Source organism: Cyprinus carpio, chromosome B9 (genome assembly GCF_018340385.1).
Source record: "Cyprinus carpio isolate SPL01 chromosome B9, ASM1834038v1, whole genome shotgun sequence".
Classification (NCBI taxonomy): Eukaryota; Metazoa; Chordata; class Actinopteri; order Cypriniformes; family Cyprinidae; genus Cyprinus; species Cyprinus carpio.
In genome coordinates, this window is record NC_056605.1 from 22,733,781 (window position 1) to 22,761,653 (window position 27,873).

Consider the following 27,873-nt stretch of genomic DNA (forward strand, 5'->3'; position numbering starts at 1 on the left):
TTAGCCGTAACAGGATAGGCAGGGAGTTCACAGATGGCCTCCATAGTTGTGACAGGACTGGCAGAGAGTTCACAGGCAGCCTCCATAGCCATGACAGGACAGGTAGAAAGTTCAATAGGCAGTCTCCTTAATCGTGACAGGACAGTCAGGGAGTTCAGGATCGGCCTCATTGGCCATAGCAGTAAGGGGACTGGAAAAGGCTCAGCAATGGAGTAGGCTAGGAAATGGAATCGGGGAACAGGGCAGATTCTGGGAGTAGAGTGGGCACCACCACCACGGAAGGTTTTGCAGCGGAGGCTGGCAGGTCTCTGGGGGAACTACGGTTGTGTTTGCGCGCCAAACACACAAAATGGCCATAGCCATAACTGGCAGGACAGTGAGTACATCGTCTATTTCCAAGACTGATGGCACTGTGCCTAGGGAACTGGAGTGAGTAGCGACCGGCAGGCTCGAGAACGTTGAAACAGTGTTGCTTGAGAACACAGAGTCTGCATGGCTCGGGATGACATGACAAGACGTCTGGATGATCAGCTGTGACATGACGAGACTCTGGACGATCAGCTGTGACTTGACTTAGGGAGATCAGCTGTGACTTGATTTGACTTGACTTAGGGAGATCAGCTGTGACTTGACTTGACTAAGGGAGATCAGCTGTGACTTGATTTGACTTGACTTAGGGAGATCAGCTGTGACTTGATTTGACTTGACTTAGGAAGATCAGCTGTGACTTGATTTGACTAAGGGAGATCAGCAGTCTCCAGGCTGGCAACCATTATGTGGAGAGACTCTGGGGTGGTGGTTCTCTTGTTTAAAGTCCTCTGCCTCTCCCACAGTGAAAAGAGAACCACATAACAAAATAGCATAGTCCATAATGTCCCTTAAACTACAATTAATTTTCACTTCAGGTAACCATGATTTCATTGAAAATGGTCCTTTAACATGACCTCCTCAAAGGCATTTGATAGGATATCTCACAAAATCGATGAACGTAATCCTCAATAGACAAGTCCTTTTGCCGAAGGTGCAGTAGCTCGTCCACTGTGTCCATGATTGGCCTGGAATGCTCTAAAAGCTGCTGGATCCAGGTATGGCTGGTGATTCTGTAATGAGGGAGGCGACAATGTAGTGAGGATCCAATTGTAGGCTTTATTAGAAGAGTGTTGTCAAAACAGGCATGGTCAAACATCAGCAAACAATCACATCCAAGGCAATGGCAAAAGAGTAATCCATGGAACAGGCGAAGCAAAGTCAAAACTAGGAATCTTGGAAAACAAGGAACTCACAGGAAACTAGGAAAACATACAAATATTCAATCACCAGCAAAGACAGACCCTGCATTCCATTCGGAAGGGCTCATCCCTAGGGTTTACTCTGCGGAGTGAGAGCTTCGAAGGGTTGAAGAACGTAGAGGACCAAACAACTGTTTCTTGAAGTGCCCTTCTGCGTCATCATCATGTGCCCACACGGAGGCGCCGTCATAATGCAAAGAATCTGTGCAAAGTATCATGGCAGCCCGAAGTGTCCATCAGTTGTACTCTTCGAAATCCTTCATTTCGAAGGGCCCTTTGAAGTGGCCAGTTTTGAACACTGCGGTTTGGAACGACCCTTCAGTATGGCGGCCGTGATTGTTTTCTCTCTGAAGTGCCCTTCGGAGGGCGATATATCACATTTGGAATGCATCGAGAGTGTGTGCGTGCTATTCTTATAGTCTTACTAATATGAGGCAGCTGTGAACTGATAATAAGAGCCGATGAGTCCGTGCAAAGGATTATGGGTAATGGAGTCCTGAGTGAATGGCAAGGTACAGAATAGAGTTTGTGAAACTGACCATAACTGTGACAATTATAATATATTTAAATTTATATATTATAAAATGATTTATAAGTTCTATCATTTACAGAAATATTCTAAATAACGTGTGATGTCTTCACCATTCATACTTTTGGGTCTGTATATGAAAATACATAGCTGTGGTCCCATGTAAGAGGCTCATAATATTTGTGGCTTCCTTGGTACCGGTATTTAAAAATTTAAAAACCCTGGACTACACATCACTTACCTGTATTGAAATCCTGCTATACCATATATCAAAGAACAGCAACACATCTTAGCGAGCTAAGCTCACAGAGTAAGTTTGTTCTTTACTGTAACTTTCAGTGTATGCAGTGGAAACTGAACAGCAAAGAGATGCCAAAACATTAATTTAACTTTCTTTGACAGAAAACTTTCCCTTTTTCACAGTCCTGCTGAGAGGCATCTGAAAATAGAGGCAAGACATTTCCAAGCAGTGATGACTGATCATAAAAGTGAGCATGACTCTTTGTGTGCAGACTCATGTGGTATGATGTGAGCATGTAATTCAAATTTTAATTGCCTACCCCGTGTATCTGTTCCCACAGGGAACAAGGTGTAGTGTCTTCAGAACAGAGCACCCAGAGCCATTATTTCTCCTTTCCATTTTGCAGATGAGCACAGAGTCCCACTGTACATTATTAGTGTTGGCATGTTAATATGAGGTGGTTTAAAGCACCCTTTAACATGCCAATAAGTGGCACTACAAATACGAATGTTCTGCAAATGAATGGTGAAACTGTGTGTCAGATATCTCTACTTAAAGAGTCTAACTGACGTAAATTACTTCTCAGGTATAAAGAGATTTAGACCAACCGTTGAAGTGTTGCAGAACATCATATGAATGGTAAACTAAAGGGCCAATCAAAAGTTTCAACCAAAATTAAATGCAACTGCCATTATGATACTGATCTGTTTTATAGGCTGTACTCAAATGTCTGACAGGTTATTCATTCCAAAAGGTTACAATGTGAAAATTAAAGTGTCAAGCCGGACAGACTGACAGTCCCCTGCAGTATACTTGGATTAGGCCCCTGTGTGGAGCATATACTGTATGACTCAGAGAACAAACAGTGTGTGTCTTATGTCTAAATGACTCCATGTTGTGTCGCAGCCCTAAAAGCAAGTCATTAATGTGCTATTTGAGAAGAAAACAACAGAAAAAGTCTAAATGGAATCTGATTTAGCTCTTGGGAGCTTTTATAATGCGCATGCTGTAAAAGCAACTTAGTGGAAAAAGATGGCCTCTCCTGAAATTACATCAGTTACATGTAATGGATCCAGGAATTAGTCATTTGTTCAAACTCATTCAGAAGCCTGTGTGAGACTTTAAATAATCTGTTCTCCTCTTAATTTTTCAAGGACGCCTGATACATTGGCTGTATAATGGTATGCATCCTAAAATTGGAGCTTGATGGTGTACAAATATTAAGAGCATGTTCGCATAGACAAAATCTTAGTGGCGGGGACACTAAACATCTGTGATTTGTCCTCACAGACACCTGAAATACTCATCTCTTCTCAACAAATGGGGTTATGAGAAGCTTCTTAGTGCTGCCTTTCTCTATTGCGGTAGGTATTGAGAATCTTTCACTGTGCAGATGTTGCCAAAGGTTTCTAGGGGGTATTCCAATTTTTCACCTCTGAGACTTTTATAACACTTGCATGGCTTATTGAGAAACTCAAACTGTTACCTAGGCAACTGGCATACTAGGCATACTTAGAGTTAAGTAAACAACCTCAGCCACCTTAACTATTCTGTGAAATCCAGTTTAACATCACAATCTTGAACTTTAAACATTGTTCCTTGCTTCCTGTTGCTAAAATGATTCAAATGAAATGCTTAATGCTATGTTCTGATTTGTTGTGTCAGTGAGCTCATAATTGCTAGTGGTCTTGCTTGTATTAATTCAGAGGAAGAAGCAATATTGCAGCACAATGCAAGTGCTCCCTCAGTTGATTTTAAATGATACTACATGTCCTTGCACAGTCAATAAAGTGTGCTTTGCTTTTTATATAATTAATTTACATATTTACATCAGCAATACCCAACAAGTTTATTTTATAATGACCCTACATGAAATTCCAATTTTTTTTTTTTTTTGAGAATTCTCAAGATAGATGTCCTAATATAATACAAAGTATACAGTATTTCAATTAACCAGATTATCTGTAATGTAAATTGAGAATACCTTTAAATCCCAATTAAATTACTGAAACATAATACAGAATTTCAATTTGAATTCAAGAAAACAGAATTAATATGAAATGAAACTGGCAGAAAACAATTTAACTGTTGTTTTTACCTTGAAAAGCATTTTTAAACAATTATATTATAATTATATAAAAGTTTTGGATAAAGTTTTGAAGTTTGAAGGTTTTAAGCTGTGACAGACAGACTAAATAGATAGATAGATGGATAGATGGATGGATGGATAAAATTCAAAGAAATTAAGTGAACCGTTTTAATTTATTTACCTTGAAAAAGTATTTAAAAAAGACTTATTTAAAATTAGATGGATGGATGGATGGCAGATGGACAGATAGATTCCTCAGTACTAAATTTTGCACAACCCTGGTAGTAATTCTTATGACTTTTACTGCAAGAACATATCGATGCTTGTGCACTTTATATGAAGCAAGGCTGTTGTGCTGCTGTTGAGTAAGGGATCTCATACAATACATGTTGTATGAGAGATGTGCTGAGTTAGCCTGAGCACACCTCATGAGACTAAAAAAACCTGGCTTCTCTCTCCTTCTAACCCAAGTCAAAGAGTAAAAAACAATAAATTGATAAAAACAAATATTCAAAAACAAATAACCTCTTAACTGTCACCGTCCCGTATACGGGACGCCTAAGATTACTTCAATATATTACAATTAAATCCTAATCTAATCATGAAAAACTATATATCGCTGGAAAGGTCTAAGACTCCTAAATACATATTTGACCACTCTTTGTTGTTAAAAAATATGTAGGAACAGTAATAGATTAATTTATGACAAGAGTGCACCTCAAAACATATACATCATAACAGGAGTTCTGACCTTTGTCACAAAAAATCTTTTTGCTTCCTTTTACCCTATCACATGTTTTAGCAATCATCATAAATTATATATCATTTGAAAGCTTAAAACCTCCAAATTCATCCTGTGAAAACCATTTTGAAATCAGACACTGCGTTACCATGGAAATTGTACTTTAAAATCTTTTAGCGAGCTCCTCCCACTTTGTGGGAGGTGTCATATTCCAAATATATTACGGTCTTTTAGAATCAAAACTTTTCATAGTCTTGACAAAATACATATCGTTGGAAAGGTCTGAGTCTCAAGATTCCATATTTGGTAGTTATTTTGTCATAGCCATAATATTGAGAGAGAAATTGATACATTTGTGACAGAAAAATGCATCAAAAAAATTCAATGGAGTTTGAATGGCACCTGGTGGCTGTTTGTGGTATAACGCCTAAACAAAATTGCATAGGAACCTAATTTTTTATTATATCAACTTTAAATTTGGAACACAACTTATTTAGACATATGGCTTTAAATTTATAGCAATTTTGGATTAAAACATATTTTATAAAATATTTATTTTATATAACATTATAACAAAAATTGTACAGTAAATTTTCTTTACAGTAAATTTAAACTTCTATAACTTTTTTATGCTTTCATTTTTTAAATGATTTCACTTCTGCAATAATCTGCAGATTGTCTTCTTTAAAAAGAGACCAACCTTTGGTCTGTATTCAAAAGCGTTTATGAATTATAACAAACAAAGATATAATAATCAAATTCCACTTCAACAATAAAAAAGAGAGATGCCAGAAACATTATAAAGAGAAAATCTATTTTGTCTACACAGAGATATTGATCAAATGCCATTTCAGCAATATAGAGGAGAGCTGCCCACACCAGTATAGGGCCCTGGAGTCATGAAAGAGCATCTACACCTGATAAAATGTTTAGCTATTATAGTTCACTCACTGTGGTCTCATGCTGCCCTCTGCAGGAAACTGCAACATCCCTTTTCCATTCTTGTGCATCCTTACACTTGAAAACCTTGAAAAAAAAAAGAAAAAAAAAGCATATTCACAGATAAATTATGAATTCCTTTATCAAAGAGCACCAGAGGCAAGAACATCAAACATCTAAGAAATGTTTGATGTTTTTGCCTCTGCTGCTGTTTTCTGTATTTCAAAAGCTTAATTATTGAATTGACTTTTTATAAATCAAATGAACATTTAATGCATTTGCATGTATTGCACAAACTAGATGCAGACACAAATTAGCCAGGAAGTGCATAGAAAATCCACAATGATAGTCTAGTGACGTACTTTTATAGCATGGGGTTCCAATTCTGAAAAAAATATCAACAATTATTATTTACAATAAAACATCTATCTATCTATCTATCTATCTATCTATCTATCTATCTATCTATCTATCTATCTATGGCTCGAAAAATAAATATAACACACTTTTATATTAGCCAAAGCCTAATACATTTTGCAATGGTATTGTTGCTTTGGTCAAATCTGTAGAGAAGCTGTGAATGTGACTTCAGTAGGATGACGCTAGATGCCGCTCTGTTTTTAGATACAGAGACAGGCGAGCGAAGAAGTCTCGGGGTCCTGTTTCCTGTGTTTCTGGGATACTGGCGGACTGACTGTGTGCTCTGAATGTCATGGCGACCAACGACGAGCAACTGTCCCGAGGCTTCGTAACTGATACAAATCAAGAAGTCCACAACACAAGTGAGTATATGTGGGTGAAATATTTCTCAAGAATTATGGCGGCCTGATTTAAGAATACGACGGGAATTACCGAGCTGAAGGCGGGTATAAGCGCGTTTTGTTTGTTGTAAAGCCTGTTGCGAGTAGGATGCTAAGCTAATACAAGCTAACGTGTCTTTGTCCGCGTGATCCGTGAGACGCGTATCCGACCGTTTTTATAATGCGTTATTACTTTCTACGCCCACTTAATTTAATATTAACACACTAAATGGATTTATTGTATTGTACATGTAAATGAGCAGGCAGTGCAGTTGCAGAGCATGGTTGATGAGTTAGCCTTTGTTGGATGCGCGTGTTGAGTTAGCTTCGCGGGAGCGCATCTCCATTCTGTCTTCTGAATGAAACAACGTGCAAACACACATGTAGTGAAGCACTATAGGTGCTTATATTAAAGGTAGGCATGGTTATATTGTTATGGAAATGAAACGTTCGCAAAAAGATGTTGTTTATCCATGAGGTTCATAAAACCAAAACAATCACGTGCGCTCTCTTAACCGTGCTAGCCGGTTTGCTCAGCTGCATCTGACATCCATGTAATGTAGTAATATTCTTATATGTGTGCTTCTGTATGCTTGGCCTGAGTGGCCGTTTGTAAAAACTGCACTGACTGCGTTACATTTTTTTTCTTAAAGTGGTGCTGATTGTTACCGTCGGTTGTATGCTTACAACACGTTAACGTAACAATTAACTTGCTAACCACTAGTGTCAACAAACAAGAGGAACATTTTACACATTTTAATAAGAGTTCACAAATTAAGCGTCACGTTTTTAAAACAGTAGTAGACTTTTGGGGCCAAATTGGTTACCATGGTAAATTTTTGTTAGGATTAGTGATTGGGTGTGATACAGTAGCCCACTTATGATATTTCCATGATAACCATAGTTGTGTACATATTTGGGCATATACTTCTAGCCATCATAGTCAAACAAATATAGGGAGATATATATATATATTCCCCTTGTGATTTTACAGTAACGTAACTGTAGTATCCATGGTATTTTGGTAAAAACTGATTAAAAAAAAGAAATTAATTGGTGATACCTAATAATAAAGGGGTAATTTTTATTAATGACTGAAAGTGATAAGAAGACCTTGAGTTGAGGGATGCATTTGATCAGTCCAGTTTACATGACCAGTTCTGAAAGTAGGGAAATTCCAGTAATCTTTCTGTTGAAGCTCTGCCAGTTAAACTGTTCTTAATTTGGGACACATTAAGAGCCACTATCCTAGTCACACTGATTCAGTTTCCTACTGCTGCGTCAAAAATTATATAATATCAGGCCTGATTCACTGGTTGAAGTTATCTATTTTAATCGTGTGTAAATCAAAAGTGATTTGCCAGACTGATGTTATTATGCAACAGCTCTGCTGATTGAGTGCAAAGAAGCTATATGTGCTCAGCCAAGTGGGTCAGATATTATGTAACAAGCCCTTAAAACATCCTTTCATGTCTTTATATTAGACACATTATGGGTATTTTTATTGTATTCAGGACTCAACATTAAGGTTTTTTGGCCCAGTCATTTTTTTTTTTTTTTTTTTTCATTTTTAAAGCAAAGTTTGTATCTTTTTTTTTTAATACATGTTATGTTTTCATTACTAAAAAAATAACTTACTGTAAAAGCTGTATAACTCCATAGAGGGATAATGTCATAAACACACTTTGATCACCACCATCCGTTTATTTTAATTTTTTTATTTATTTATTTATTTTTTTTTTTTGTGTGTGTGTGGTGTTTTTGGTTGGTTTGTTGAATTGACATGTTTGTTTTTAATTTCAGAGTGAAAACAGAGGGTTAACACATTTCGTGTCCGATTTACAGAGCAAAGACTACAGAAATATTCGCAAAAACTAAGACTGGGATTCAGTTAAATCAGTTTTTGAAATGGAGTGTGCCGTAAACACTGGTCCTGGTAAGTTACAAAGTTTTAGTAATTTATACTGCCACAGTTTTAGCATTGTGCTTTAATCATGTGGAATGTTGCTAATGGCACATTGATTGTTGGTATAAGTGCTTTTAGGGCTGGGCGATATATCTAACGATATAATCATGCGCATCTAGTCAGTAAATCTGGTTCCCTAATTAGCGCTAAATCGCCATCACCTGCTTTCAAATGGAGCGGCATTTAATAGACAGAGCCGTACATCACTGACAAGCTACGCAATATCGCGTTCATTATTGCAGATGAATCGCCTTTGATAATGAACGCGATATTGCGTAGCCTGTCAGTGATCTACGGCTCTGTCTATTAAATGCCGGTCCATTTGAAAGCAGGTGATGACGATTTAGCGGTAATCAAGGAACCAGATTTACTGACTAGATGCGCATGATTATATCGTTAGATATATCGCCCAGCCCTAAGTGCTTTCCATGTTAGCATATATTCAGGCATTTTCAGATGTGCCACGTAATTAATTAATCTGAAGTCTTCTGACTTCTCCCACATTTTTCTAACAGATAACTTGACTGATATTCCCAGTATTTGTTTTAGATATAAGAGTGACATTTGGGTATTGTTGTCATTAAGTTCTCTGTGTCCATTTTTAAGGTATAGCTAAGTCTGCATTATAACCATTTAGCTGTTTAATATAACTTTCTTATAACTGTTAGAGAACACTTCTTTCATGCTGTAGTTATTACGTTCACATAACTATGTTTGTAAACATTGTATGTTACCTCTACAGATGATGAGCCATCTGATACTGCTGTTCCGTATGAAGCCATTACTGTAAAGGATGGGAGTGAGACCCCAAAAAAGAAAAACAAGAAACACAAGAAACACAAAAGTAAGAAGAAACGTAAGAAGCGCAAGGGTGAAAAGGAGAGTAGCTCTGAATCTGGAGTAGAATCAGATGGCGATTCCCAAACAAGAACGAGGTGAGAGGTTTAGTTGCTTGGCAACGCTGAATGTATTTTTTTTTTCTTTGATGCTTTTAGATTCTTTTAACTTAAAAGCTAATATTTTCCTTTTTTACAGCGTGAAAAAAGATGGCTCATCTAACCCTGAGGCTGATGATCATGCAAATGCAACAAAAAATTGCACAGAAGGTATGTCCATGTTTTCTCGATTAACAGACGATCTGGCAAATTATATTTATGCACAATTTGAAACCGATTTACTGTCAGGTTTAATTTGAAATTTATAATTTGTAAAGTAAAAGCACATTATATGTGTCTTTACAGACCTCAGTGATGTGGAAGCTGATGCCAAGGTTAAAAAGCAGAAACATCGTGTTGGGAAAAAGAAGAAAAAAAGAAGACGGAAAGAGGAGGAAAAGCAGGAGGTCCTAAAAAAGTCCTCATCTCGCTCAAGATCGGCGAGTACATCAGGGTCAGAATCAGAACCAGACTCCAGACAATCACAAAAATTGCAGGTGGCATCTTTAAAGTTGGACAGGAAGTCACCTATCACTGCAGCTAAATTTCCAAAAGACAAATGTAAAGATAGCACACCCCAATTGGAAGATAAAAAGAGAGAAATGACTTCTGATCACACTGAAGAAGGCAGTTTAAAATTAGAAGGGATAAGAAAGATGTCTCCTGAGACTGCACATGCACTAATTGCAGAGAGGGACATAAAAGTGGAAGCTGTTGGTGAACATGAAAGTTTTGGTAAAGTGCAAGAACTTCCTGATATTATTCCTAAGCAAGAGAATGTGCACAAAGAGCAAGCTGTGCAGAAGGACATCTCAAAGGAAGCAAATGGGAATCAGAAAGAAAAGAAAAAACAGTCCCTCTCCAGGTCAAGGTCACCATCGCTTTCAAACACTAAAGGGAAAACATCTAAACACAGTCGCTCTAGAACTCCAAAGCCATTATCTGGTAAATCAGGACGTCATAATGACAGATCATCTTCAAGGGACAGGTCTGTGTCTGCCTCTGCTGGGAAGGATCGAAAAAAAAGAAGCTTGAGGTCTCCATCAAAACGGTCACTGTCTAAAGTAACAAAGAAAACTGGACGCAGGTCAAGGTCGCTCTCTGGAAGAAGAGCATATCGCTCCGACTCAAGGTCCCACACAAGGACCAAAAGATCGAGGACTAGGTCTCCACGATGTGGTCATCGCTCAAGATCTAGGTCAGCTGGAAGACCAAGACATTCACGCTCAAGATCAAAACAATCTGTTTCTCGGCGGAAGAATCGGCACTCAAGATCACGGTCCAGATCTGTACGGAGAGGAAGACGCTCAAGGTCCCGCTCTCGAAAGAGGATGCCTGTTTCTCGGGCAAGGCGGTCCAGGTCTAGATCTGTCAAAAGAGCAAAGCGAACACGCTCAAGATCCGTTGTGATTCTTAGGCGATCTAGATCAGGCTTAAGAAGAAACAGACGATCTAGATCAAGATCCGCTCGTAGAAGATTAGGTTCAAGAAGCCCAAGACGTCGAAGTAAGTCTCAGTCCCCTCAACGCTCCAGGCCCTCTGAGTCACGTTCTCCTGCAGCCCGTCAAAGGAGGTCAAAATCTAGGAGCCCTCATAGTACAAAGTCAGAGTCAGTATCTCCTCAACGACGTGAAAGATCAAAGTCACGGACATCTTCACATAATTCAAAGTCCCCAAAATTAAGAAAAACTAAAAAGGAAAAAAGTAAACGGTCAAGGTCAGTTTCTCAGAGACGCACATCAAGATCAAGATCTATTTCCAGGGAGCGAAAGTCATCAGATAGAAGTATATCCCCTACCAAGAAAGAACACTCTAAATCTCCGACTAAAGAGGAAAAGTCCTTAAAGGCTGAGAGTTCAAAAGAAACCTCAGAGACTAAACAGCAAATTGTGGATGCTGTGGAGGATAATTTAGAAGTTAAAGGGACAGCAGCGTCAAGTCAATGGAAACCAGTGTCTACTGAATGTACCTCTGTGCAAAATCCATCAAATGAAGACATAACATCATCGGAATGTGACACACAAAGTAAAAAAATCAAGGAGTCTGAAAATCTCTCTGATTGTGAAGAAAGACCAAACCGATCTAGATCTTTGTCCTTAGATCCAGTTCCTCAACATGGTACTGCAAGATCAGATGAAGATGATCGATCAGGGGGCTCACGATCACCTACACCAAGTAAAGTAAAAGAATCAAAGACCTCCAACAAAATGTCACCTGTTCGAAGAAAGCGTTCCAGATCTGTTTCGTCCACACAGAAAAGGCGATCCAAGTCGAAATCCGTCAGTAGAAAGAGGAGGTCAAGGTCCCACGTTAGAAAACGCAAGTCCAGGTCTCCCTCACATAGTCGTAAAAGGAGGACAAAATCTCGGTCACCTGTTCGGAAAAGAAGATCACGATCAAGATCAACCAATCGAAGGGTAAAATCAAGATCCAAATCTCACACAAGAACAAAACGCTCAAAATCAAAATCCCCCAAGCGGAAGCGGTCAAAGTCTAGATCGCCAGCTCGGAAAAGGAGGTCCAAGTCACGTTCCCCTGCTAGAAAGAGAAGATCTCGTTCACGGTCAAGGGCTCGTCAGTCACGATCCAGAAGATCACGCTCGGTTTCACGTCGGAGGAGACCAGCATTTCGTGGGCGATCTTTTGATAGACGAGATCGATGGAAACGTGAACCAAGCCACTCACCAATTTTGATTCTCCGTAAGAGGAGGTCCACCTCAAGATCTCGACGCAGCTCTAGCAAGACGCCACCACGTCTTACTGACCTAGGTAAATTTATTCTTTGCTTGACTCCACATTCTTGTTAGCATAAATAATATTAAAGTTGACTTAAATAGTAGCATGAAATGTCTGTCTATATAACTTACCTTAATTGATTCTTCAAACAGATAAAGATCAACTGTTGGAGATTGCGAAGGCTAATGCTGCTGCAATGTGTGCTAAAGCTGGAATGCCCATACCTGAAAGTCTGAAGCCGAAGGCAATTCTACAGTTACCTCTGCCAACCCCAGGTCCAGCCCCCTTGTCTTTGCCTCTGCCATTGCCTGTGCCCAATTTACCTATGAATCTGCCCATGGGTATACCAGGTATGCCTGCAATGCCAAACATGACAATGAATGCTGCCATGGCAAGTATGACTGCGGCCACAATGACTGCTGCTCTCTCAAACATGGGTGCTCTGGCCTCTATGCCTCCAATGGCCCCACTTCCTACCATTACCAATAAGCCCCCTTCAGCACCCACACCCAATCTGGCCAGTATTGAGGAGGTGAAGAGGAAAGTGGCTCAACAAGCTAACAGCATTAGCATCAAGGAGTTTACAGAGGTAAGATTTGTTTGTGAACTGCTATTCCTGTTGTTTAGTGTATTATAGTGTATATATTCTGAGTTCAGTTAGTTTTTTTTTTTTTTTGTAAAAAGAAAAAAATCATCTTTACCATTGCAGGGATCAATTGTATTTTAAAACTATTATTAATTAATTTTTCACAATAATATTGTTCTACTGTACTTTTGATCAAATAAGTGCAGCCTTGGCTAGTGTAATAGACTTATTTTTAAAACATAAAAAAACCTTACCAAGCCCTGATATATCTAAATAAAACCAATTTTTATATTGTTATTGTAATTATTTTTTAATCATCTTTTTTTTTTTTAGAAATGTAAACAGATTGCAGAGAGTAAGGAGGAGATGAGTATTGCACGGCCACATGTTTCAGATGATGACGATGATGATGAGACACAGGTGAGTATTTAAGCATAAATTTAGAGTAGTAAAATATCTTTATTTTGAACTAAGAATGTGCAAGTGTTGAAACGAAATGCAGACCTGCCAACCTGTATGCATTTTGCGTACCACCCACTCATACCTAAAACAAAGCAGGCACGAACTATCAATCAAAACAAAACAAAAAAAAATCAAGCCACTCCCCACCCACACGCAGTATTCAAAACAAGCAACAGAAAAAGATGAGTTCAACCAATCAGAGCATTTTTTTTTTCTTTTTGCTTTTAAATAATTTCTACATTTTATTCCTCTCCTAGTAGCCTATAGTATATAGTTTCAGTTCAAAACCGCTCGCCCCGTCAGATGCTCTGACAGAAAGGATGCATGTGAGGCTGACAGAGACGTGCTGTTTAATGTGTTTGAGATGTCCTAGTTTCTTTAATGCATAACTTACATTTCACATGTATATTCTCAATCTGTAAATGTTAAAAAGCCATGGAAATATTTCCATTTTCCTGTCAGAAGTGCATGAGCTTCTGCTTTAGCGATTCTCGGCTAATCTTCACAGACTTCATTTAGACCGAGTGCCGCCACGCGCGCCAAACAGACAGAACTCAAGGAAATAGAAGCGCAATAACTCTGACTAAAATATACATTTTCTGAAATATTTGCAGTTGGACAATAAATGTGGCATATGTAGAATGATAGCACTAACTGTAAAGTGTAATGGGGTAATCAAAATAGCCTTTTTACTCAATTAGTCTCAAAAAAATGTTCCAAGGTTGGCAGGTCTGAAAATGAATGGTGAAATGTTGTTTTTGGCCACAATTTCAGTGGGCTGCACAATTAATCGAATGTGATTGTCATGCATATCTTTCAGTGAAGCACGGTTCTGTGATCAGTAGTAAGTAATACTCCAAATATGCCCCGCCGACGAAAGGTCATTCAAGTTGTTCATGGGTTGTAGCTAGAAGTGATACCGATGTGGCCAGAAACTAACAATGAAGCCAAAGTCCACTGCCAAGCTACACAAAACTGCTTTCATAATCGCAGACCAATTTAATCACACAATTATGAAAACGATGAAATCATTTTGCGATAATGAAAGCAGTTTGTGTAGCTAAATGCTGCTACTTCTGAAACCACTTCTGTATATCATCGAACCTTTACCCGGCAAGTTTGAGTCATTTATAACGTGCATTTGAAAAAGCAACATGCGTCAAACATCTTTCCAAACATGAAAAGCATTTATGAACCTCTTTTCCCACAAAATAGCACATTTAATAACATATTTTATTTCAAACTCACTTAGCATTACATTATAAAATATACTTAATTATAATTAAAATTATAAGAAGAAGAACTCCGATAAACCATTGTGTATTTATTAATCCTGTTGAAACAATGAAAGCAGTTCAATCTTCTGTTTCCGAAATGTTTTATATAATGTAACTTTTTTTATATATAATGAAATTTTTTTGCCATGTAAATAGCCATGATGCTAACATGGCGTAAAAAACTTAATAAACAAAACAATCTTCTTGTTTCCTGGAATGTATATTTGGAGTTTCAGCGAGAGAGTGCCCTCTGGCCTTCGGAAGGCGATTACTGGTCTCAGAAGCGTGCTTCACTGAAAGATACGCATGACAATCCCAGCTTTTGCCTAATCGCAATTGTGATTTAATTTCAATTAATCATGCAGCCTTAACCGTTTTATTAATTGGTCTACTAAATTTAATCATGTTCTGTCATTTTGAACTAATTTACACATTTCCTGTCTTGGTTGCCTGTATTTACCTCTTGTTTGTTTTTAACTCTTTGCAGTAACCCACTGTCATTCTGCTGCATCTCATATATAGTCCTGATGATGGACACCTGTGGCTCGCATTTGTGATAAAGGATGACCTCCGTCATGTAAATTAAGCTTTTGTTTGCTCACAGATGGACATTTGAGCATCTGGACACTTGAAGCTACTTTGATTTCAGTTATCTTTAAATGGTCAGTTGTTGGAACAGCTGCAAGCTACAGGAATTTTTTTTTTCTTTTTTACCGAAGACTAAAAACTACCAGAGTAGACCATTTAGTATGTCTAAAAGTGGAACAAAGGAGGTAAATTGTAAAACAGACATACTATCTGCCCAGACTGACAGTGAAACATTTCGCTTTCAGGCTTGTTTTTACCTTTACTACATATGGTGCCTCTTGATACCATGAAGAAGGACCTCTGGTAGATTTAACACAGTTATAGGTGTACCTAAAAGAAGAAACAGATTTTGGGGTGCAGTTTAGATCACAGGTCAGGTCGGTTAGTACACACTTTCAGAGCTTTCTGTTAACATACAGAGATATGATTATTTTAGGAGTATTTTTTTTTTCTGTCTTTTAAAATTCATGAAGTGTTAATAACTTGTTTAAATACATTGGTGAAGAGAATTGTGTTTGTTCCTTAACACTTTTGTGACCTTTTAAAGCAAATTAAATGTTGAGGTTCAGAGTTGTTGCTGTACTTGACTGCTATACTTAACAGATGATGTTTGCATTGAGGTGCATTGTAAGGGTTCTGACCACAGACTTTCTTTTAGTTACATTGGTTAAACCTTGCTGTGCTGCTTGCCGGGTAACTGACATTGTGGTCTGTCTTTATCTTAAAAAAAAAAAAATCGCAGAGAATGACACTCATTGATGATATTAAGTTTTTTTTTTTTTTTTTTTTTTCTCATTTTTTAGTCTATCATATAGTGAATCCTTGTAAATGACAGACCATGGTGCAGTTGTGTGGTATACAATGCTGTTTTATCTTTGTGACTGAAATATTTGACTCAGCATAGCTGCAGGGTGGGATGCTGTATTTTCAGGAGTGAGAGCATGTCACCCATCACTATTCTAGATAAGGGGTGATTAAACTGCATATGATTTGCATAAGATTATTGTTTAAACACATGTACTGTATATTGTGTAGGTGTGTATTTTGACAGTTTTTTTACCTCTCCCCTCCACTGTGTTCTATGGTGGAGACCCCTTTACCAATTTAACTAAAAAGAAATGTGATGATGGCACAGATCCTACTAATTCACTTAAAAATATTTAACTAAAAATGAATGGTTAAAGAGTATGTTCAACATGATGGGATGTTCCATGCTACATTAGCTGTAGGTTTGGCACTGTATTGTTGTCCACATTAAAGAAATGATACAAAATTCTATCCAGAACTGCTTAAACTTTATTAGATTAATATAAACAACATATTTCAAACTGGAAATGTAAAGCATTGCAAATTATAGTATTTAATTTTGCCATTATTTCGTTATTGTTCATTTTAAGGGACAGTTCTCCAAAAATGAATATTCTGTAATCATTTACTCACCCTCATGTTGTTCCAAACCTGTATGCCTTACTTTCTGCAGAACACAAAATAAGATTTTGAAGGTTTGGACAAACATGAGGGTGAATAAATGATGACAGAATGTTAATTTCTGAACTCTGATCTCTTTAATTAGAAAACTGTCATTATGAAATGAGTTTGGCCATGTTGAAGTCTCTTTAAGGATAGTATGAAAAAGTTCTTCTGCGTCTAAGGTACAAGCCCACATTCCTTGCATAAAATGTGAAACATCCTCAGTTTTGACAAAGCATTTTTATCCTTTCCATCACATTGTGAAATATAATGGCACACACTTTGTATATAATGCAACTCCAAATATTAAAGGAAACAATCTACATGACTTTTGTAATTGTGTTTTCTTTAACAACCAGTTAAATTGGGAAAAAAGTTTGTCACTTATTAAATCTATAGAAATTGTGTCTGTCACTGTGTCTGATTTGATCTGATATTTTAATTTGATTGAAAGGACACTTCTGCGACGTCGGAGTAAGTTAGCAAACCTAGTAACGTCAGCATTAGCCGTTCAATCTTGTGTAATCTATAGAAATAAAGTAAACGGTCGAAGAATAATTAGTTAAATTTCCCGCTCAGTGGTGTAAATCATATTTTTAATGCAACTTGATTCTAAATCCTGCAGTTATTTTCAGGGATGTCTTACCGCCCCCTGCTGGAATCACTGAATGTATCTAAAAAGGAAACGGGAAGTTGTCGACTGCTGCTTTTCCGCAAATGAAGGGTTGAACCGAGGTTACTTGTTCTTATAACACTCAGCTTAAAAGACAAACTTCTAGTTTAAAGTTAAAAAATAACAGTTGAACACTTCAATGCCGATATATAAATCGGTTCCCAAAGTCAGCGTGAGTCGTGAAAGGGCAGTGATATTTGCATACAGAAGAGCTTGTCACGCCGTATGATTATCACCAGTTCTGTAGGAATTAAACTTATTTTACTACGTGGACAGTAGTTCCCTACCTGTTCCCATATTTACATTATGCAGCAGTCGAATAATGAGGACAATGAGGCCACCGTGGACGTGCATTTTACCGACCTGACTGATTCACTGGTGGCCTGGAAAGTTCACGTGGATGTTTTTGCCACTGAAAACCCTTTAAGAGTGAGTAATATTGAATTCACACTCCTGTATTCCTCTGGAGGATCTTATTTAAGCCTGACATCTATGTATAACCCGTGTATAGATGCATTTAAGGACTGATATGTGCATATATTATTGTCAAACATATAGCGAACATGTCCATATTGTGATGAACTACACAAATATAGTTTTAAACACATCATTTGTTTTCTTGGTTTGACATTGTGTTATCAAATGCAAAATAATAATAATAATATTGTTATAGCATCATGCAGTTGGGGATTTGGTTGGCTGCACATTCATGCTGCAAATGTGTCTTTCCACTTCGTCCAAAAGATGCTGTTGGACTGAGATCTGTTGTCTGTGAACTCATGGAACCAGAGATAAATTGCTTCGTGACAAGGGACTTTATACCGCATAATCTTCACCGAAATCTTATTTAATGGGCCATAAGAAGATATAACCTTTTTCCTAATGATATGATTCAAGCATCAAATTTGATGATTAGACATTTGTGTGATGTTTGAACCTGAATGTCTGTAACTTGGAAAAAAAAATGCTTTTTTTTCTTGGTATAAACTGTCACAACTAGTAACCTTTTAGATTTTGGAATATTTATGGAGATTTGGACATCAGTGGTGTGACTTGAATTTCCCTGACAGCTTCTTTGTCCCTCTTTGTAAAAAAGAAAAACAGGAACTTGTTGAAATAACATTGTCATTGTAAAAGTGTTTTAATCAATCCAGATTTTTTTTGTGTGTGTGGTTTTGTTCCATATCATTTATCAAACTAATCATTTAGCTTAATACACCTTTTGTCCTGAAAGTGTAGCGTCTTATACTTCCTCCATAATTTGTTTAACGCCAGTTTATGATGTATTGAAGTAGTAGCCGTGCTTTCCGGAAATGGAGACGCATTATATACCCGCTACGTCCCTTGAGTTTAGCTCTGAAATATTGAAGTGCTTTACAAGTCAAGTAGCTGAGTGAATAAACAAAGCAATAAATAACAAAGCATATTGCACTCATTTGTTTGCCATTTTTCTACAAGATGATTATGACATTGCAGTGGTGACTAGGTGTGTTTGTCTTGGCTGAAGAAATTTTCCACTTGACGTCACCTTTGTTGAGCTGTTACACAAATCCTGGCCATCAGACAGCCTTAAGTCAAGTTGTAGACATTGTTATTATAATGTAGAGCAATGACCAGTTGTTTCTACTGCCCTTTTTTATATAGTTCAACTCAGAGATTGATTTACCACAGTGACGCATGACAGGTTTTGTCAGTTTGTCTCATGAGAATTGAGCATTTGTTAAGGAGATTTTAAGACATAATACACAATAAAGCAAGCACTTATATCCAGAGACTAGAAGTTGTCTATACCACCAAGTAGGTTATTTTTGAGCTTAGGCAACAGGTTTCTGGTGTGTGCAGTTTTCCAAATAGGATGGAAACCTTGAGTTAAATGGAAATGGGATGAGAGAATAATAGTGATAGGAAAATAGTCTGCTTTTGAGAATGGAGAAAATGGAAAAACTGTTCCATTGTGTTTTGCAATGTGGAAACAGGAAGCAAGTTCTAGGACATGTATTACAATGCGTATGCAAATATGACTGAAGAAGAAGGTCATGTTACCACCATACACGTAGACAAAGAGGTCCCAAATATTCATGAGGTCATTCAGTAATAGTAGAGCTTTTCAATGGTAGACATATTATTCACTATTATTGAACACATCTTTGTTGTGAAGGAGCCATGAATGGAACCAATGTTAAACATGATATATAATTGCATATCAGTTAAATTGTGGGAATAGTTTACTCAAAAGTGAAATTAGTTTCTTTCTTCTGTTGAACACCAAAGATGATATTTTGAAGAATGTGGGTAAACAAACAGTTTCTGGTCCACAAGATCTTTTGATTAATGTCTATTGTTTTTTTGGGCCATGCAGTGGATGTTAAGGGTCACCAAAACTGTTTGGTTACGAACATGCTTCTTTGTTTAGAATACAGGTTGGAACTACATTAGAAAGAGTAAATATTTTTTTTGTATTAACTGTTCCTTTAATTGTGGTAAGCCACTCAAACACTTTAATTGGCTGCATGTTTGTACCCACAGGTTCCACTGGAACACAGTTTCTTTTCGCATTTTCAGCAGTTTTTGCTCGTGGCTGTTTTTTAAACCTTCATAATGCAAATGATCATCATCTCTGGCCAAGTAAACAATCTTAATTTCAGAACTTATCATTGTGGTGTCATCTTCCACCCTCAGTTCTTTGAACTGGCCTATTGACAGTAGCACAGCTGTAAACAAACTACTGCACAACACGCAGTTTTGTGATCCACCTGGAGCACGCTGCTTTTCCTCTGTGTTTTCAACACAAGCTAATGGCAATTTAACATTGTGTGAGGTCTAAAGTCTTAAAGGGACATGCAAAAATCACTTTCTTGTCACATTTACCACACTTTTGGCTTATGATACAAATTTTGTTTAAGCGTACATGTACAGACTTACAAGTTCTTGTCTATTGTGAACATGAGAGATTCTTGTGTAGTTTAGACAAAATTTTAAATTTGAAATGGGCTTTTAAAAAAAATAAAATTTGCCTAATATTTAAGGCTTTATTGAATTGATTAATTCAAGCATTGGATTCATTATTTCTTTCTTTTATTAGTTCATTTAGTTTCAGTATTAATGGAATATTTTCCACTGGTTTCACCTTCTAATTTTTCTGGAAGTAATCAGTGTGTCAAAATGTGTTTTTCATAGTCATTTTTCATAGTTTTTGATGAAAAAGGGGTTATTCATAGTCAGCTGGTTGTCTCATGATGAAAGAATCCACTTTGGTTGTTTCTTTCTGTGGAAAGTCTGGAAGGAGTTTTGACACACTTGCTGTTTGCGACATGGGCCCTCGAGCAGTCATAAACTCAGCTGGGTGTCTAGTCAGTGGAAAATGTAAGCTGTTCTCTTAAAAGTGTCAGATGAATTGACATTCCCTGAGCAAACCCATTCTGATATCATAACCCAAGCCAGGGTCTTATAAACAAAACACTGACTCATTTGGAAACTTGTAACCCACTTCCTGAATTGGTGCTTCAAAACATGAAGTGTGCCATTTAAGTGGACAAGTGATATCAGCCCATAGAAAGTCATGCTCATAGTTACTGAAAACTTGATATGGAGCTCAGGTCAGTTTTGGCTATTATTATCTTGCTCTGTGTACCTTGTGCCATGACCCATATCCCACCTTTACACACATTTCTTGATAATGACCTCATTTGCCATTAAGTTGACAGCAGGTCATTTTATTTTCCATTACATTGATGACAGATAATAACTTCATTTGCCATTACATTGACAGAACATAATTCCTTCATTTACCCTTATATTGATGTTAGATAATAATTTAATTTGCCATTTGACTAAATAATGATCCAGTTTCCTGATACTTTGACATCATAATTTTATCCGTCATTACATGACAGCAGAAAATGTAATTTTCAAGTATTCAATTTAACAACATATATGCTAAACATAGGAATTTAATTTCCTTTACACTGACAGTACATCAAATAAAGACAAATTAAATATGAAAATATTATTATAATAAATACTTAAAAAAAAAAACCTTTATTTGCAGTATATTGATTTATTTTTACATTTCATAGTCCTTTTATTTGTTGTTACCTGGACGGTAAATAAAAATCTAAATTTGTCCTTTATTTTAAACCTATATTTTTGGCTTCTAGCTATTTAAAGCTGTTTGTGTTATAATACTCTATATACAGGGTAATAATACCTTTCACTTTCTACCCATATAAAAGCATACATAAAATACAGCTACACATCGTAATGCTGTCCTGTTTACCATTTTCCACCCTGTGTTCCATTTTGTTATAATTTGGTTTCATGTTTTTTTTTTTTCTTTTTCCATTCCCTAATGAGAGGCCTTGTTCCACTGGAACTGGATTCCCAGCTTTTGGACTAAAAACATCTGCTCATATGACTGACAGATGCTTATGGCTAGTGTAGACATCTCTGTGCTTATCTCAAACAGGAAAGCTTTTACCAGATAGAGAGGGGAACATTTGAGTGAAAGGCATGGGGAGAATTTCTAGTATGTGTGTTCACTTTAAGGTTTTATTTAATTTGAGGAAATAGATAGATAAAAGAAATCTGAGTTCCAGAGTTAGTTCTGTCCAGGTCAATAATATTTATTTTGAAAGAAGTCTTTATACTCAGGAAGGCTGCAATTATAGTATCAGAAATGCAATTTAATACATCCTTGCTGAATAAAAGTATTAATTTATTAAAAAATAAAAAATAAATCTTACTGACCCCAAATAGTGTAAATAAATAAAATCATTTTATTGTTTTGCTATACAGTTTTGTATTGCAGTCATCATTAACTGGTTGTGCTTCAGGTAGCAGACTATGGTGACCCAACACAATAGCAAAGTTTGTTTGTGCTCTGTGTTAGAGTGTTGTTATTTGCATTTTATTATATTGTTTAATTTTAGTTTTAACATTTTTTGGGTTGAGAACTTCTGTTTAATAGTGTTATCAAGCCTGTAAATGTAGATGATATGTTAACCTTGATAGAGAAATACAGTTAATCTCTCGTCGTCAGTTTCAGTATTTGGTAAAAGTTGTGTGTACACAGGAGACTGAGAGAATATGGATCATGTTTGTATTGCTTGCGAGACTCTGAGAAAATAACACCATACAGACGTGTTAAAAATAAGCCTGACATTATAACTTAATGCCACTTATACAGATAGAAAAAGAAAAGCTGCTCTTCAGTAATAATGGGACAAATCCGCTGCCCCTGGAGTCAGACAGGAGAAAACGAACACCCATGGAAAGTATGCTGCGGAGAGCGCTTGATAACACAGCTGCCCTTCTGCCCAGCTCAGCTGATTTAGATTTTCCATCACGATGGGAGGGGCAGCATGAAAGAGACCTACTGTGAGATGAGTGATACAGATCATTGTTTTACCACACTGCGTGTCCTGAAATGGTATGACTGAATTGAGCAGAGATTGGCAGAACTGGTTCTGAGCTGCATGGAAAGCAGTGGCACATAGTTTCCAAGACTTGCACTCTCAGGGTGTGTGTGTATGTGTGTGTGAGTCTGTGATTAGTCAGCAGAGCCATTCGTTTCGGTACAGAATGGGAAAGTGGGGCGGAGCCTGCAAGCCGAGTCACTCCTCCCCTGCAGTAGGCGGAGCCTGTTGGTGTGCAGCTGAGAGGGGCCATTATATAAAAGGAGACGGATGAGTGAGCTGCAGTCTTAAGAAGCTTTCAAGACGTTTGATCGGTGGTGCAGGAGCACAGACCATTCCAGAAGATTCCGTCTCAACAAAACAGTGTCACGTGACCTAACAGGGTGTTTATTTTCTCTGCATTGCTCAGTTTGACCCATTTCCTTTGTGAAAACGCTCTAGGCTCTCTACAGGACTGAGATCGTCTGAGAAGGACAGGAAGAAAAGCAGAAGCGAAGAGGGTGATTTCGAAGCATTTGTTTTCTGAAGCAGGCGTCATTCGTGTCCTCACGCTGGGGAAGGCAAAACGGACACATCTCAGCCCCTCCTGCCCTCTACATTCTCTAACCTCTCAAGTCCTCCGGAGGATCCGTCAACGGGCTTCAGTCATGCACCTGAAAACCATGAAGTGTAACCCTTTCTGCCTTATCGCTTCCTTGGAGGATCCAGATATGTTTAACAGACCAGAGCAGAGGGTAAGGCTTCATTGACTTGGTGCCTTACGATATCAAAATAGCTTTAAATGCTGGAAGTCAAACTGCTACAAAAGCCATGAATGACAGAACGCTGTCAGAAAGCTATGATGCCAACTTAATTTGCGCTTTCTGTGTGGTTTGTGGTTGACTAAATGACCTACTTACGTATGACATATGTATTTAGCTAATGATCTAGTTGGTTGGTTGTGGTAGTAGTGGTTAGGTCATGGAATAAGATGCTATGGCAACATTTAATGAGCATTTGGCTGGACAATTTGGGGGTTTTGTATCTGAGGTAAGCTCTTACGCACACAACACCTATGCACAATAGGAATAACCCAGGATGTGTGGATCATACTCTATTAAATCTCTGCATAGCTTGAAATGGTCCATCAGCACTCTTTCTGTCAGGTCTGTCTGCATGTTCACAGCATGCAGTAAGTCTCTGTTACCTTGGAAACCAATATCTTGCCGAGCACTGACAGACGTGATCATTTTTAGGATGTGTATTAGATTAGTACTATGTGCGTCAGTACGGTTTAATATAGAAGCGTTTACTGAATATCAATCTGGCAGCATCCCCAAAAACAAGCTAAATGGATTTGGCACCATAATGTCTTACAAGCACAGGCTCACCACAGGGTGGTGGGTAATCTATTGGTTTAAGCTTAAGGCTGGTTAGAAAGGTTGCCAGTCTGACTCTGAGCCTAATTGGGGGCACACTTAAAACCTGACCTCAGATTGTTCCACAGGGAATGTTTATTTGTGCACTCCTGAGTCACATGCAAAATGTTCCTTTCTTAATTTCAGTTTCTATGAAGATATAAAGTGAAATGTATTAATTTGAGGTGTTTCTTCTCGTCCACAGGCAAGTTTTGAGGATCTGTTCCGTGCCTTCGACCGAAACGTCACCTTCCAGTTCTTTAAGAGTTTTCGTCGGGTGAGAATTAACTTCACCAATGCTGTGGCTGCTGCAGAGGCGAGAGCAAAACTGCACAAAAGTGACTTCAATGGCAGGGAAGTGCGACTCTATTTTGCCCAGGTATGTCACTTTAAATGTAGCCTATACATATATTGCATATAATAGATTTATATTGTTTAATAATAATCATAAAAAATGAATTTTTTATTTTTCAGATTTTATATATATAATTATATATAATTCATTGCATGCGTACATACACACACATAATGAAAATAAATAATAGTAGTAATAATAAGGTTATAAGTATTAATAAGGTTATTTTTATGATCATTATTAAATAAGAATATTTATTTATTTGAATTTTTTTGACCCAGTTGTCAAATGTATGTTTGTGTAATAACCACTAAACTGTCTGATGACTCCCCACTTTTTTTTTTTTTTTTGATAATGATACAGTTACTGTATAACTTTATAAACAAAACTATTGTATTGTATATGCTATATTATTTTATAATGACTGTATATTGATTTTATGAGTGTACATTATTTTATAATGATTTCTAATCTCTAATGTTTTTTATTACTGTTTATTTTATCACACCTGGTTATGGCTACAGTGTACTGATTATTACAAAAACATCTCTTTTTCCACCTTGCCTTCTTTCTAGTCTGTGCACATTGGTAGTCCACACCTGGAACCTCCTAAACCAGATAAGCAGTTCCTCCTGTCCCCTCCTCCGTCGCCTCCTGTTGGTTGGGAGCAGTCAAAAGATGCCACACCTGTCATTAACTATGACCTTCTGTGTGCCATCGCCAGACTAGGGCCAGGTAGGAAACACGTTCCTAAATTGAATCTTTTTTTTCTGAATGTTCCATTCTTTAAAAAATAGCTCATAAATTATTAATTTAATTTGACCTGTTGTAAACATCTAATAATAAATTCTCTCTGTTCGACAGGTGAAAAGTATGAACTCCAACCAGGAACTCCCACCACTCCCAGCGTGGTTGTTCATGTTTGTGATAACGATCAAGAAAGCTCAGGAAATGAGGAGCAAATGGATGGAGGCAGACGTCCACGTCCAAAAATCGTCCAGACCCGTCGACCAGAATACAGTCCCTCTGTCATGCAGTGAGCCTAGGGAAGCTCTTGTTGTGCTATAATCTTTGATTTACTATCACAGGACCCTATGGGGATCTGTCATGGCATGCAGTTGGTCCTCCACACCACTAGAGGATGCCTTAAGACAGAACCTCAGCCCTGTGGAGAGCGACATAACGTAAATGTCCACTATCTCACAGGGCAAAGGGGTTCATTGCATGCATTCGAGGGTAGACTGACTCATTTTTCTGCAGGCTGGGGGTTTTCAAGAGTGCTTTCATTGGTAACCGTGGCCATGGAGAACATGAGTCTCCTATTGTGTAGTGTTTTTTGTATTTTGGGAAGCATGTTGAATCCCAGTCAGTGGGTGTGATAATATGATTAGTTTATTTCTTTTTTGTTTAGCTTTATATTTTCAGGCTCTTACTTAATTAATACTTGTGTGAGATTACTGGAACTTGAACTAGAGTAAATGCTGACAATGAAGTAAATATTTTTGTCATAAAATTTGGGGTGTATTTTTCCCATTCATATGGCAGTTGTAAGTCTTGTTCCACCATGTGCCTCAGCATGTTCCTAAATTACGAATCGCGATTAAGGGCTCTCGTATAATTTTTTATTTTATTTTTTTTGATCTAGATATTTACAGCTTAAGATTCAGTTATACGAGAGTCCATTGTTTTAACATTTTTAATAAACCTGTCTTTTTAAAAAAAGACTCAAAATGGCCCAAAGTAGTTCTTTATCCATTAGGATGTGCTGAAAGGCATGGTCCTCAATTTCATGCACTTGAGTCATTTGTAGGACCATAACACTGTAATTAGTTTTGATGGAAGACTGTTACACTCTTTACCAGGATGAACACCGATTGATTTTATTACATTGAGCTTAATAATGTATTTCTGATGCCTTTTACTGTTTGTTATGTCTGTATATAATGGTATATGCTGTTTTTTTTTACTTGGTTTTGAAAATGTCATTGACTTGGCATTGGCCTGGGTGTTTGTCCTGTCATAAATAACAGCCATAACATGTAATTAAAATGTTTTTTCTTCAGTGTCGTGCTATGTCCTTTTACCCTTTTTTTTTAAAAAGCAAAACTGTATTTTAGTCTGCGAAATTATAAGTGTTCTGACTTTCAGCCCACATGCCTCTTGAGTTTTATGCATTTAGCCATTTTCAAAAGATGACTCAGCTAGTATGCTGGTATCGCAGTAATGACGCAAGTCAAGGACTTTTCAAGGTGATGTCTCTTTTTTTTTGCCTTGAAATAGAATCTGTGAGTCTCGAATGCCTGGCTGTCTCAATGTAAACCATTGTTCCCACTTGCATGTAGAGTTCTTCAATATTAAGGTCAAGCTGGCAGAGTTGATAGAAATATCTACAGTCCCTAGTGACTCATGCTCATCTCCACCAACATATCATTTAACTAACTTGTTAAAGTTAAAAAGATACATTAAAAAATATAATTCTTTCTGACATTGGCTGTTAATTATGGCTGGGGCTGATCAGCGCAGGATCTGACCACGTCACCGGTAAGCTTGACTTCTGTTCAAACCCAGACTTTCCCCATGTTGAAGCTGATGACCTTGACTTATTTTAGATTCATTAAAGCTGTTGACGTCTTGAGAGGACTGGGTCCATCTGAATAAGTCTATGGTCATAATGGGGTGGAACCATGATCTCTGATACTGTCCTGTCTTCCTTAGTGATTTTTTTTTTCCTAGAAGAGCTTGAGGGAGACTAGCAGGAAAGATCTACAACACACTGTTTTGGCTTCTTTTGCATTAAACTTAAACTTCCTATTACCACCAAAAACTATAAGGTAGGTCTGTTATTTTTATTTTATATTATACACCTTTCTCACTTGCTTAAATATCAATATAAGTTTGTATCTTTATATCGTATACTGGACTGCTTTAATGAAAAAATAAATAAATATTGAAAACTGCTGGGTTACTTAATATTATGCAAAAAAAGAAAAAAGCTGTTTATTTTTAAATATTTTGTAATATAATCAATGCCTTCAATGTCACTTTTGATCATTTTAATGCATAATTTCTGAATAAAAGTAAATTAAAAAAGATTTTCATTAATCGAAAATAAATTTCTTTAAAAAAAAAGTACAGATCCCAAATTTTAAAACTGTCTATATAATTACAAATTAATAATAATAATTTAAAAAAAAATCAATATAGCATTAGCATTTAGATCAAAATATTAAGATCATGAGAACCAAATTCAGTCAAGTGTGTTCAAACGTTTGACTGGTTGTATGTATTCAGCATTAGCAATATATAAGTATTCCTAAATAAAATTACCAAATGATGGATTCCATATCTGTATTTATATATTGAGTTCAGTATCTATATCAACAGT

The 27,873-nt window shown here is 37.2% G+C and overlaps 2 protein-coding genes across 4 annotated transcripts; both read left to right on the forward strand.

Moving 5' to 3' along the window:
* The first annotated feature begins 6,465 nt into the window (after positions 1-6,465).
* Positions 6,466-16,977, forward strand: LOC109087440 (serine/arginine repetitive matrix protein 2-like). 2 transcript variants are annotated; one of them, XM_042731621.1, is made up of 8 exons: positions 6,466-6,611; positions 8,433-8,565; positions 9,338-9,530; positions 9,631-9,701; positions 9,837-12,299; positions 12,419-12,855; positions 13,186-13,272; positions 15,079-16,977. In XM_042731621.1, the coding sequence occupies exons 2-8, from the start codon at positions 8,538-8,540 to the stop codon at positions 15,079-15,081; spliced, it is 3,282 nt and encodes a 1,093-aa protein (XP_042587555.1). In that variant the 5' UTR covers positions 6,466-6,611; positions 8,433-8,537; the 3' UTR covers positions 15,082-16,977. The 2 variants fall into 2 exon arrangements, with proteins under 2 accessions (XP_042587555.1, XP_042587556.1); XM_042731622.1 differs by having other exon boundaries at positions 6,478-6,611; positions 8,475-8,565.
* Positions 16,978-17,335: 358 nt separating this feature from the next.
* On the forward strand, positions 17,336-26,550 carry rcan1a (regulator of calcineurin 1a). 2 transcript variants are annotated; one of them, XM_042731623.1, is made up of 4 exons: positions 17,336-17,751; positions 24,339-24,512; positions 25,064-25,223; positions 25,353-26,550. In XM_042731623.1, exons 1-4 carry the CDS (start codon positions 17,629-17,631, stop codon positions 25,526-25,528), a joined length of 633 nt encoding a protein of 210 aa, XP_042587557.1. In that variant the 5' UTR covers positions 17,336-17,628; the 3' UTR covers positions 25,529-26,550. The 2 variants fall into 2 exon arrangements, with proteins under 2 accessions (XP_042587557.1, XP_042587558.1); XM_042731624.1 differs by lacking the exon at positions 17,336-17,751 and adding an exon at positions 22,790-23,470.
* Positions 26,551-27,873: the final 1,323 nt, after the last annotated feature.